The sequence below is a fragment of the Hemicordylus capensis genome, chromosome 7, assembly GCF_027244095.1.
Source record: "Hemicordylus capensis ecotype Gifberg chromosome 7, rHemCap1.1.pri, whole genome shotgun sequence".
Taxonomy (NCBI): Eukaryota; Metazoa; Chordata; class Lepidosauria; order Squamata; family Cordylidae; genus Hemicordylus; species Hemicordylus capensis.
The window spans coordinates 13,599,057-13,612,547 of record NC_069663.1 but is presented as its reverse complement, the minus strand read 5'-3'; the positions used below and the strand labels follow the sequence as shown (position 1 = coordinate 13,612,547).

General features: G+C 48.3%; 1 protein-coding gene across 1 annotated transcript in view; it reads left to right on the top strand.

The window, feature by feature from the left end:
• The first annotated feature begins 12,139 nt into the window (after positions 1-12,139).
• Positions 12,140-13,491, top strand: part of ASAP3 (ArfGAP with SH3 domain, ankyrin repeat and PH domain 3) — a 79,594-nt gene continuing 78,242 nt past the window's right edge. The window contains exon 1 of the mRNA XM_053268746.1: positions 12,140-12,514. Coding sequence (XP_053124721.1) covers positions 12,389-12,514 — 126 coding nt within the window. The 5' untranslated portion in view covers positions 12,140-12,388. The remainder of the gene's footprint in view (positions 12,515-13,491) is intronic.

Genomic DNA, 13,491 nt, shown 5'->3' with positions numbered 1-13,491 from the left:
ATTCACTGCAAGCAACCACATGGCTGACAAAGAGCAGAAAGCTTTCCCTTTTCTCTCTCTCTCACCAGTTGCTGAGCCATGGAAAAATCTTGTCCTCTTCTCCTACCCCAGATCTCTTTTCTCATGTACATCCTGCTGATCTCAGTCCAAGACAAGAAGGAGAATGGGAAACAACACTCCAAAAAAAAGTCTGTTTCTATTCACACAATACATTCCCAGCCTGAGAAGAACCCAGCTGTGAGTATTATATTAAGAAGCACAGGGCATCCACTCAAGTGCAGACAATGCACCAACTTGGTGGTTATCATTCTTAACAATATTTACAAGAATGTACCCACAACAAACTGGATAAATGTATACACTGTGAGCCTGTTCTCATGACCACAGATTCCTGGGTAGGTGAGGTTAACCCAAGAATTGGGGTTGCCAACTATCCCTCATTACGCAGGATGTCCCTATTTCAGGGATGAAATGTTGGCCCTTATAGGGACAGCATTCAATAGCATAGAATTCAATTACATATACATCAATGATACTCAGGCTCTTGATTACCACTGCATACACCTCCCAGCCCCCACCCCCAGCCAGCCCCCCCAAAATTGTGTCCCTCATTCTGGCAATGAAATGTTGGCAACCCTACTAGGAATCCATGGTCATCTGGGGAGTCCAGAGGCCTCCCAACCCAGCAGCTCTGAACCTGAGTAGCCCAGATCCACTATCCAGGTTAAAATTTAGGTAGGAGGGAAACGGAGCCTATCCTCCCTCCTTCTTTGGTCATCTGCGCTGCCGTGCAGCTTTAAACTGCTCCCAGGCAGCCGGCAGCCATGTTAACCATAGAGTCCTGTGGCTTGCGTGGCCAGGGAGAGGAGAGCTGCAGCAATACTGAAGGCGCTGCCTCTCTGCTGCTCCTGCAATGCATTATGGTATATATGGAGGCCCCAGCTCCCAGTTTCAGCAATAGAGAATGCCACACGTTTGTGTGGGTGTGCAAGTTGCAGAGCAACTCTGAATATCTGGGAGGCAAAAGGTAGGAGCAGTCCTTCCCTCCAGCCCATCCCCATATAGCCGTGAGAATGAGCCCTGTATATTCCTGGAGTGTGTCTTACCTGAGCCTGTGGCTGAGGCATGGTGAAAAAACAAACGTTAGCAAGAAACATAGGAGTATTTTTTCTGAAGTCACATGCTGAGTCTCCACGCCAACAGAGCATCAACAAATTGGCATAAAAGGTGCTTTTTAGATGTGGCACTGATGCTCTGGAATGTCTTCTTTAGGGAAGCCTGTATGTCTATCGAACAATATGCCTCTAGCACCAGGTGACCATTACGACCGTGAAGACCTGGCTCTTTGAAGAGAACTTTAGAGGAGTCTGAACCGACAATCTCTTCTGACAGCTGATTCTGTTCCTGCAGTATTTCATTATGTTGTATTTGTATGGTCTTGATGCCATCTTTTTGCACTTCTATGGCTGTTAGCCAATTTTATCTCTCTTATAAGAAAGGCAGGCTAGGGAAATTTAAAAATGAAATACAATTCAGCTATGACATCACTGAATGATGATGTGTTTACTTTGCTTGTATGTAGAGGCGGCAATCCTGTGTACATCTACTTGGGAGGAAACTCCCTCCTGGGGATTTTCCATATATCAATAGCATTCACTTACATCAGTTTAGCTGTGGAGGAATCCCTGAGTGCTTGCCATGGACTCCTGGTGCATTTCAAAATCCTCTGGGCTATCCTCTCTCAGATGAAGGTGGGCAAAAGGTAGATGGGATTCTACTGATAGATGGATGGATGATTTGCAGGTAGATCTAAGACCAGTCAGTGCCCAGCTGGAAGTTTTCACTGGGATAGAGAAATGCCCTCTGGTAGGTTTGGGATGGAAGGCCCATTTTAAACTTAGGATTTTGGAGCGGTAACTTCTCTTCCAAGCTGTCCAATAAAATATCCTTGAAAAATATACGAGTGTCAAAATGCATTGGAAGGAATAAAATATGTTCTGCAGTAGCTACTACTACTATTTATATACGCTTAAGCATTATTTACATAGAAAAATAATTAATAAATAAGATGATTCCTGGTCCCAAAAGGCTCACAAAAGGAACACAAGGTAGACACCAACAGCGGCCACTGGAGGGTTGCTGTGCTGGGGTTGTAGAGGGCCGTTTGCTTCCTCCCTGCTAAATATAAGAGAACCACCACTTTGAACGGTGTCTCTTGCTTTTGTTGTTGTGGCTATCTCAGCTGATGTTGATCCTCTATACTAAAAAGCTTGAGATGTTGTTAGACTACAAATCCCATCATCCCCACTCAACTGCCATTGTGGTGGGGGATGATGGGAGTTGTAGTCCAACCACATATGGGGACCCAAAGTTGAGAACCTCTGCTGCAGGGGCAAATCTCTTGTGAGGCTCTTGGTGTGCTGGCTGAAATAGCAGATTTGGGGTGCTATTAACTATGCATTCAGGGCACCATTAAAAGGAGTCCTGTTGCAGATTATTTCATGTAGCTTTTGTTGGTTTGTTTTGCTGGAAATACACCATTTGGGTGTTCTCAACATGTCACAACAATGCCCTGTCATAACAGAGTTGCAAAATGAGAGAAAGGGAAGAGAGTGATAGTGGAAGGGGTAGACAGGAAACCTCGGTTGCTGAGAGAGACAGAGAAAACAAGGGGGAGATATGAGGAGAGAGAAATTAATCTTTCAGAACAAATGTGCCGGTTCTGTGGAAGCAACAAAACCACAAGTCGTGGCAATTCATCAGATCTGTTTCCTCCTGTATAAACACTTTCTTCTCCCGCTCTTTTGCCGGCTGCTGAGCCTTTGTGCAGCGAAAGGGGAGGCCCAGTGGAGGACCTGGAGAGAAGACCAGACTGCCTTCTGCACTGTGCTTCCCAAACCTGAACATTGCAACATCTTCCCAGTTGCCTCCTGCTAGCACAGCCCTTTATCCCACAGTCCCTTTCCCAGAAGGTCAGGTGAGGGAGAAGGCAGTCAGCAGACACGAGGGGAACTGGATCTGAGGACTCCATCACATACCCAGTGGGGACCCCCTTCCCTTCCCTAGAAGTACAGACCTCAGGGAATTGCTAAACTCTCCCTGGCAGCCAGCCAGCCGAGGCTCCCTTTGAGCTGCAATATGGAAACTTCGCAGCTGATACTTTCCCCCTTGGAATCTCTGTGAATCAGGGCTGCTCTGCTCCAGCCCTCCTGCAGATATTGGTTGATTTTCTATACCACCCTTCCAAAAATGGCTCAGGGCGGTTTACACAGAGCAATAACAAATAAATAAGATGGATCCCTATCCCCAAAGGGCTCACAATCTAAAAAGAAACATCAGATAGACACCAGCAACAGTCACTGGAAGTACTGTGCTGGGGGTAGATAGGGCTAGTTACTCTCCCCCTGCTAAATAAAGAGAATCACCATGGTAAAAGGTGCCTCTTTGCCAAGTTAGCACGGGTTGGCCTACAACTCCCATAATCCCTGGCTATTGCTCACTGTGGTTGGGGATTGTGGGAGTTGTAGTCCAAACAGCTGGAGGGCCAGAGTTGAGCAGGCCTGCTGTAAATCCATGTGCAGCAGGGTGGACTCATTAGTTATTATGGCTGACATGCCCAGCAAGGATGCACTGGTACAGCAAGAGAACAGCTTAACCGAACTTTCCAAATGACTGGAAAGTGAAGAAGCGACAATTTTTGATGCCCCCCCCCCTTCTTCAAAAAGCTCCCTGTGCCACCCAACATTTTTTGATGCCCTTCCCTTGTTCAACAAACTCTCTGTGCCACCCCAAAATGTTTCACACCCTCCCGTTCTACAGGAGGCCCTCTGTGCCACTTGAAAATTCATCCCAGAGGGTTGGGCAGCCCTTAGGGACATATTTTAGAGTGCTACAGAGGGAAAGTGGGTGGCATCAGAAATGGCCACTTCCCTGCTGTATCGGGGCAGCTAGTTGGGAAGTTCAGTTAGGCTGCTCTTTTTTTCCTGCACTGGTGCATCCTTGCAGGGTATGCCAGCACTGTTCCCTCTAACAGAGATTCCCAGTTGTTGTTCACTACAACTCCCATCATCCCCAGCTGCAGTATTCCTTTTGGCTGGGAATTGTGGGAGTTGTTGTCAACAACATCTGGGAATCCCTGTCATAGGGAACACTGTATGTCAGCCATTATTTTATATACTGCTTTTCAACAGCAATGTTTAGCTATCCTACCAGGGCTGTCTCTAGCTTAGGGGGTGGGGACTCCCGCATCATGAATCAATATTGTTCTGGCTCTGCAGGAAGTAGACGAGTCTCCTTTGCTGTGCTGCAGCAACATGAGGATCCGATGAGTGCGGGGTCTCTGGGTGACTGCTCCTCTGCCCCCCTTCAGACAGCTCTGGTGTGTACAGCTACAACACACACTTTCTTGCTGCTGCTGCTCTATGTTGTATTGCCCTATTGGCTATGGGTTTTTTTAAGCATTTAGTTAGATTTGTATTTTAACATTCCAATTTAATATTTTTGTGTGACTGTTTTCATAGTCTTATATTGTTTTAAATGTTTTATAAACCGCAGGGGCATAGCAAGGTTGTAGTGGGCCCAGAGACAAGATTTTGAAATGCACCCCCACCCCCCCGAAGCTCAGCTCATGAAGTAAAGAAATCTTAAATGAGGCTAAATAGTGGTAACAAAAAGCATAGTCTGTACGTGTGTGTTTGTGTGTACACCCACATACACACACACACACGCACACACACACACCCTATGTGCCACAATAGAACACCATCCTACATTATTTTTAAAAAGGTTTTGTAAATTGTGGATGATGCAAGTCATTTAGTGGCACTAGAGAAAGACATGCTGCTCTGGTAGCTCCAGGTCTTAACACTCACATCAGTTTCGGAGGATGAATACAACTGAAGGTAGCCTGGGAGAGTGCACAGCTGGGGGAGTCAGTCATGTGACTTGCCTCTGGGGAGGCCCCTGGACAACTGTCTCCCCTTGCCCTATTATGGTTATGCCCTTGGTAAACCACCATGAGATTGTTTTAATGGAAGGCAGCATAAAAATTGAATGATACATAAATAAATGCATGCCTGTGCGTCCTTCTTTGCCTGTGCATGCATACTTTGCTGCCTAGGGTAACATTCCATGCTATTTAGAAATTTACGAAGAGTGGAAGAAAAGCCTCAGAACTGGAAATTGGACAGCACTATTGCAGGAGGGTGTTCGATACATTGGTGAAGCCTCTGGGGAGTTGCAGTGGTGTCTGTGGGAAGCATCTTTAGCAGAGGGAGGCGCTAAATTACACGAGTCAGCTGGGGTAGTTGGGGACGAATGCTCACCGTGTTTTTTCTACACCCCTAGAGGCCACCTAATGGCACAGCAGGGAAGTAACTTGCCGAGGAGCCAGAGGTTGCTGGCTCGAATCCCTGCTGGTATGTTTCCCAGACTATGGGAAACTCCTATATTGGGCAGCAGTAGCGATATAGGAAGATGCTGAAAGATGAAGAAAGGAGATGGCAATGGGAAACTCCTCCTGTATTCTACCAAAAGAAAACCACATGGCTCTGTGGTTGCCAGGAGTCGACACCAACTCGACGGCACAACTTTGCACCCCTAGAGATGGGAAATGAGCGATAGCATTGCCATGCTTTTGGTATGCTATGCATTTTTTGTCCTGACCATCAAGCCTTCAGCGGTCAAATCTGCAGTGGTGTTTTCAAAGTTTTAAAATACAAACACTACTATAAAATGTTCTCAGTGTTGTCAGAGGAACTGAACTGAAATTTGACAGTGTCCTCCGAAGATTCCTCGATGGAGAAAGTACAACAACTTGTTCATGATTACCCTGGCCTTAACCCTGACCTCTGTGCAAAAACAGCAGCAATTTTACCCTAACTGTTTGGGGGGTAGGGAAAAAGAAGGGGTGAGAACACAGAGGAAAGCCATTAATTGATCTGGAGCTTTCCCAGACAAGAAGGTTAACCATGGGTTTTCTGCAAGGCTTTACTGCGAGTTTGAAGTTGCCCCATAAAACCGATGCAAAAAGTGAGTTTTTAAAGCTCTGGATATAAATTGGGCTACACTCTTACGTGTGATGAAAAACCCGAATTGAGTGTGAAGTGCTCCCTGATAGCTCTCAGGGACTTGTCCGATATGTGAACACGCACCTTCATTCCGGAGGAGATGCAAGCTAAAAGCCCTGTGTGGAAAAACTTCCTGGTCTTGTGGTAGCAAGCATGGCTTGTCCCCTTTGCTAAGCAGGGTCTGCCCTGGTTTGCATTTGAATGGGAGACTACATGTTTGAGCACTGTAAGATATTCCCCTTAGGGGATGGGGCCGCACTGCGAAGAGCACCTGCATGCTTGCATGTGGAAGGTTCCAAGTTCCCTCCCTGGCATCCCCAAGCTAGGGCTGATAGAGACTCTCCTGCCTGCAACCTTGGAGAAGCCACTGCCAGTCTGTGTAGACAATACTGAGGTAGATGGACCAATGGTCTGACTCAGTATATAGCAGCCTATGTTCCAAGTCCCATTACATTTAGTGGCATTTACTTTCTGGTAAGTGGGCAAGGACTACAGCTGGGTTGCCCGCATACCAGAAAGGTTCTGTGGCTATCAACAGATATCTTAATATACAGTAATAATCATTTGTGGCATGAAGGTAAACGTTTTCATCTACTAACATCTGTGGGTCATGGTGCCTGTGCAGGCACACCGCCAGTTAAAAAAAAATAAATCCTGGCAACAACTCTAGAAGGCAGGCTTACTGTATGCTGTAGGAGGTGAAGGGAGGAAGTGATCTCAAAGGGATATCATTTGCACCTCTTGAACAATTTCCCTTTGAGTAACTGCAGTCAAACCAATGGATTTCTATCCACCTAGCTGGCTTGAGGATTGTGGCAATAATGGCAAAGCTGCCAAGCCATTCCCAGTTCTCTGTTCTGTGCACAGACTCCTTGTTCTTGAGTGTATTGGGAAATGGGAGATTTCCCCTGCAGATGGAAACTTCCCTGGAATGCAAAGGTCAGCTGGGCAATCCGAGAAGCCAGTAAATAAAAATAGTTCCTCTACAAAACCACTCCAGAACTTGTGCCAGGTCCTGCCTTGCTACTAACCTTTGCTCTTGACCACAGCTTCAGCTCTTTGTCCTTTTTCTGTTGACTTTCATTCTTCTGAGATGCGTGCTACTCTTTACACAGGGCACAACATAATAAGGTCATTCACACAATCAAAAACTGTGTTCTACCCGGGTTTGGGAGCTGTGTGCGCTCCCAATTTGTGGTTGTGTAGAAGCAAAGTAGCTACCCAGGTTTTCCTCCTACTTTGCTTCCACACAACTGAAAATTGGGAGCGCACACAGCTCCCAAACCTGGGTGGAACACAGTTTTTGATTGTGTGAATGATCCCTGTATCTCTATGGCAGGAGTTCTCAACCTGGGGTCCCCTCATGCTCAGTATTGTCTATAGTGGCAGAGGCTTCTCCAGGGTTGCCGGCTAGAGTCTCGCTCAGCCCAATCTTGGGAGATGCCAGGGAGGGAACTTGGAACCTTCTGCTCTTCCCAGAGCGGCACCGTCCCCTGAGGGGAATCTCTTACAGTGCTCACACATATAGTCACCCATCCAAATGCAAACCAATTGGTGGACCCTGCGTAGCAAAGGGAACAATTCATGCTCGCTACCACAATGGTCCTGAGAAAGTATGGTTGGGATCAGATAGTTAGGTCTGATATCCTTAAAGTACCCTCAAGTTGCTCTCTCTTTTACATTCTGTACACTGCCTAGAGATGTACATATCAGGTGGTATCAAAACATGATAAATAAATAAATAAATTTTCCGGATAGGATTTTTGTTTTCCTGCTCAAAGGCTTCTGGTGATCACAGCACCTATTCCTCTTTTCCTTTCTAAGGGGTTCTCAGGCCACTGTAGCTGGGGATGATGGGAGTTGTAGTTCAACAATATCTGGAGATCCAGGTTTGAAGAGCTCTGGGCCTACCTGGTATTTCCATGGGGCAACCAATGACACCCCCTAAGTCAGTGTGAAGTGAAGCAGAGACGGCTGCAGCCTCAAAGCAAAGATGGAGAGACAGAAAGAATCCGTTTATCCAAGCCCTGCAAGACTCAACCTGATTACTTGGAGCTCAGTTACTGCCCAGTAAGTATGCTTCGGATTGCAGCTGTAAATTTATACTAATGCGGACTACTCAGGAGGTGGCAATCTTTTAAAACAGCTCTTCTGTCTTTGGATGACCTTCAAGGAAACAAAACCACTGCGGATTAACATGGCCAAATTCAACGGAGCCTTGTGGCACCTTAAAGATTAATGGATTTATTGTGGAATGAGCTTTCTTGGAGGGGAGCCCGCTTCATCAGGGGGGTGGGACCTACAAAACAGTGGGGCTAATGAAATGCAAGAGGTACGGGCCTGTAATATTTCTACGCAAAGCTCAGATGGACCCAAGAGAAGCACATTCCACAGTTCTTCGGCCCTTCTGTTTAAGACATTCTTTTCTATATTATCAGGTCATTCACACCATCAAAAAACTGTGTTCGACCTGGGTTTGGGAGCTGCGTGTGCTCCCAATTTTTGGTTGTGTGGAAGCAAGGTAGGAGGAAAACCTAGGTAGCTTTTCCTCTGCTTCCACACAATCACTTCTACGCAGGTTTTCCTCTTACCTTGCTTTCATACACTAAAATCATTTTAACATTTGGCTTCTCTGAGAGCACAAACAGCAACTGAACTCACAAGCATGTAAGAATATAAAACAGGTATATGTATGTAAATATTTACATTTACATTCTATATCTCACTCTTCCTCCAAGGAGCCCAGAGTGGTATACTGCATACTTAGGTTTCTCCTCACAACAACCCTGTGAAGTAGGTTAGGCTGAGAGAGAGAGAGAGAGTCACCCAGCTAGTCTCATGGCTGAATGGGGATTTGAACTTGGGTCTCCCCGGTCCTAGTCCAGCAGCACTCTAACCAGTACACCACACTGGCTCCTTCCTAAATATGCATTAGCAGAGACATTTCAACATGCAACTCAACATATTCCCATCCCACATATTTCTTTCTCCCCTCTCTGTCTCTAAAGGAGGTTACAATTGCACCCGGCCGCCCAGTGCAGCTGAGGCCGGTGGCACAGCACAGCAACCACATCACCCAGGATAGATTAAAGAGGATTTGCGGGCCCCAGGGTGTATGGAGGCCTTGGACTTTGACCCCAATGTCCGGGGGAAAGAGCGCCAGTGGGAAGAGTAGCTGCATGCTTGCATGCAGAAAGTTCCACATTCCCTGGCAACTCCAAGATAGGGCTGGGAGAGAGACTCCTGCCTGCAACCTTGAAGAAGCCGCTGCCAGTCTGTGTAGGCAATACTGAGCTAGAGGGACTAATGGTCTGACTTGGTATGCAGCTTCCTATGTTCCTATGACCGGGGGCGGGGTGTGTGTGTGCGCTTAGGGACTGCATGTCCCTAACAGTCGATTCTAAAGGTAAAGTGCGCCATCAAATCGACTCCTGGCGCCCACAGAGCCCTGTGGTTTTCTTTGGTAGAATACAGAAGGGGTTTACCATTGCCTCCTCCCGCACAGTATGAAGTGATGCCTTTCAGCATCTTCCTATATCACAGCTGCCCAATATAGTACCAGCAGGGATTCGAACCGGCAACCTTCTGCTTGTTAGTCAAGCATTTCCCCGCTGCGCCACTTAAGGTGACCTAACAGTAGATTCTACTGAATGTTTATTTTGAGCAAACACCAGATGAAAGTCCTGAGGCCCCTATGTTTTGGGCTCAACTGAACTTCTTTTGGCAGCATTGCAGCTAGACTCTATGCATATTTACTTGGGAATAATCCCAGGCTGAAGTTGAATCCAAACAAGATGGAGGTACTGTCTGTAGGGGGTCAGGATCTGAGAGATGGTTTAGATCTGCCTGTTTTGCATAGGGTTACACTCCCCGTAAAAGATCAGGTTCATAGTCTGAGAGTGCTCCTGGATCCCAAACTTTCCCTGGTTCCTCAGGTTGAGGTTGTGGACAGGAGTGCTTTTTATCAGCTTTGGCTGATATGTCAGGTACGTCAATTTCTGTAGACAAATGACCTTAGAATGGTGGTAGATATGCTGGTAACCTCTAGGCTTGATTACTGTAATGCACTCTACGTGGGGCTGCCTTTGTACATAGTTTGGAAACTACAATTGGTACAAAATGCAGCAGCCAGACTGGTCTCTGGGTTTACCCGAAGGGACCATATAACACCAATTCTAAAAGAACTGCACTGGCTGCCAGTATGTTTCCAAATAAAATACAAAGTACTGGTTATTACCTATAAAGTCCTTAATGGCTTAGGTCCAGGGTACTTAAGAGAGTGCCTTCTTTGTCATGAACCCTGTTGCCTATTAAGATAATCTGGAGAGGTCCAGTTACAGTTGCCGCCAACTCGTTTGGTGGCAACTCGGGACCGGGCTTTCTCTGGAATGCTTTGAAATGCACTCCATGCTGAAATAAGAGCATCTCCTTCTCTGTTTGCTTTTAGGAGGACCCTGAAGACATACCTTTCCCCCCAGGTTTTTAGCTGAAATCTAAATTTTAAATCTTAATGAGTTTTTATCTGTGATTTTTATCTGTTTTTATGAATTTTAAATGTTTTATATTTTATATTATGTTTTAATATGGACACCGCCTAGCGATTTCTATATTAGGTGGTATAGAAATTCAATTAAAAAAAAAAAAAAGAATAATCCTGCAGCCCTCAATGGAGCTTTCTCTCAAGAAAGCACCCCTCGGGTGGCAGTCATCCCAGCCTGCTCCATGCATGTTTACTTCATTCCACTCAGTTCAATGGAGGCAAAGAGCTGGTCTTTTGGTAGCAAGCATGAATGGTCTCATTTGCTAAGCAGGATCTGCCTTGGTTTGCATTTGGATGGGAAATGACATTTGAGTGCTCTAAGATATTCCCCGTTGTTATTATTATTATTACATTTATATCCCGCTCTTTCTCCAAGGAGCCCAGAGTGGTGTACTACATACTTGAGTTTCTCCTCACAACAACCCTGTGAAGTAGGTTAGGCTGAGAGAGAAGTAACTGGCCCAGAGTCACCCAGCTAGTATCATGGCTGAATGGGGATTTGAACTTGGGTCTCCACAGTCCTAGTCCAGCACTCTAACCACTACACTACGCTGGCTCTCTCCCTTAAGGGATGGGCCCACGGCTTAGTGGAAGAGCATCTGCATGTTTGTATGTATTTGTTTGTATGTATTTGTTTGTATGTATTCATGTTTGCATTCAGAAGATCCCAGGTTCATTCCTTGGCACCTCCAGTTAGGACTGGGAGAGAGACTCCTGCCTCTAACCTTGGAGAACCACTGCCAGTCAGTGTAGACAATTCTGAGCTAGGTGGTCTGACTCAGTATAAGGCAGCTTCCTGTGTACCTTGCAAAGGGGGGGGGGACGAGGGTGGAGAGCCACTGTGGGGGGGGAAGAGCTTGCTCACCTGCCCCCTCCCTGTGTTGGGTCTAGGAGGACGAAGCTGCAGACCTGACAGATCCTGACATCTTCAGGATCATTCCCAAACCAGTCCATGAAGAAGCTGCCTTTGTACAGAGTGCACAGTGTACTGCAATGTATAATCGTGGGAGGGAGGGTCCTGAGCAGTGATCATTGTGGAAATGAGACTGTTGCACACATCTCATGGGGGGAGGGCGGCCAGACCTCAGTGGTAAAGCATCTGCTTTGCATGCAGAAGGTCCCAGGTTCAGTCCCTTGGCAGCATCTCTAGCTAGAGCTGAGAAAGCCGCTGCCAGTCAGTGTAAAAACTGAGCTAGGTGAGCCGATGGTCTGACTTAGTATAAAGCAGCTTTCCGTGTATCTCTGTTCCTGTGTTGTGGCTATGGTTGAACTGGTCCTCTCTGCAGGACTTGAATGAGTAAGTTGGATGAATGACCAAGAGCTGTCCCGTGTGGACCACACTTCTCTGACTCCATAGAAGGCAGCTCGCCGGCCGCGCTGCGGGAGCCACGCAGAGGGACCCGGGTGCACTTTGTCTTTAACGGGCTCCGGGCCAAACCGCCGCCGCGCTGCCGGGCGCAGAGGCGGCCTAACAATATCCCCACGTGATTGCCATGCACGCCTCTCCCAGCCAGACGCCAAGCGAGGAAAAGAAACTTGCTCGGCTGTAGTCCCTCGGAGGAGCGCAGCGGAGCCAGACCGCGGCGATGTGAGCCCCGCGTGGCCAGAAGGGGCGAAACAGGAGTGGTTCTGCGCGGCTCCCGAGGCGCCCCTCTGCTGCCCCTCCCCTGCTCGCGGCTCCTCGCCCCTCTTGGATGCCGTGTCTCCCCGCTCGCTCGCTCGCTCCTGCCTGCCCCAGCTCCCCGAGCTCCTCCGAGGGAGCGGCTCCTCGCCTTCCAACATGCCCGAACAGATCAGCGTCTCGGAGTTCGTGGCGGTGACTTCGGAGGATCTCAGCTCGCCGGCAGCGTCCAGCTTCGCGTCCAAAATGCAGAAGTGCCGAGGGGCCGTGCTGGCCCTGGAAGAGGTGAGTGAGCGAGCGAGCGGCCGGCCTGGAGGAGGACGCCCCCCTCTGCCTACCCGGGACGCGCTGCAGCTGCAGCAGCAGCAGGATCGGTGCCGGACGAAGGCGTCACTGGGGCGTCTCAAGGTGGCCTCCGCCGCCGGCTCCCTTTGTCTGGTATGGCGGACGGCGCGCAGCGCACCTTAGTTCCGCGTTCCTCTCCTGCGTTGCCACCTCTCCATAAAACCGGGTCGGTGAGAGCCCACCGCGGCGTCCAGTGGGGCTTCTAGCGCCGTCCTGCACCCGATTCCTCAGATTGAGATCTGGCTGTGTGCAAGGGCGACTCCCGCACAACTAGTTGGCGGCAGTATTTATCTGGTCTGTGACCCACACGAAAGGTGTACTGGACTGAACTAGTTGGGGGGCGCCGGGGAAGCTTTTAGGGGAGCGGTGGTTTTGTACAGCGCGGATTTTGCTGCAGCTAAAAAATACTTGGAAGAGCTACTGTAATTCGTGTTGTTAGTTACCTTGTAAATGAAGCGGAGTGCGGCTGTTGTCGACACAGACTTGTTTCTTGTCGCAACTTTTTTTCAGCTCCAGAGACTTGGGCAACTTTTCCCCCATAAGAACATAACAAGCTCTCTTCTGTGGAGGCAGACCACACGTTCATCTAGTGATCGCTTGCACTGACTGGCAGTGGCTTCTCCATGGGTTCGGGCAGGAGTCTTTCCCAGCCCCGACTTGGAGATGCTGCCACCGAGTGAACCCGGGACCTTCTAGAATGCAAAGCAGATGCTCTGCCACTGAGCTATGGCCCCATCCCCAAATAGGAACCAGGAAGCTGTCATCTCCTGAGTCAGAGCCTTGCTCCAGGGGTGGAGCCACCATTGGGCCAACAGGTTCAAAGAACCCGGGCCGTGCCTAACCGGAGGCCGCGCCGCGCAGCTCTAACACGCCCCCAGCGTATGATGTCAGACTCAGGGGTGCTGGTTTAGCTTCTG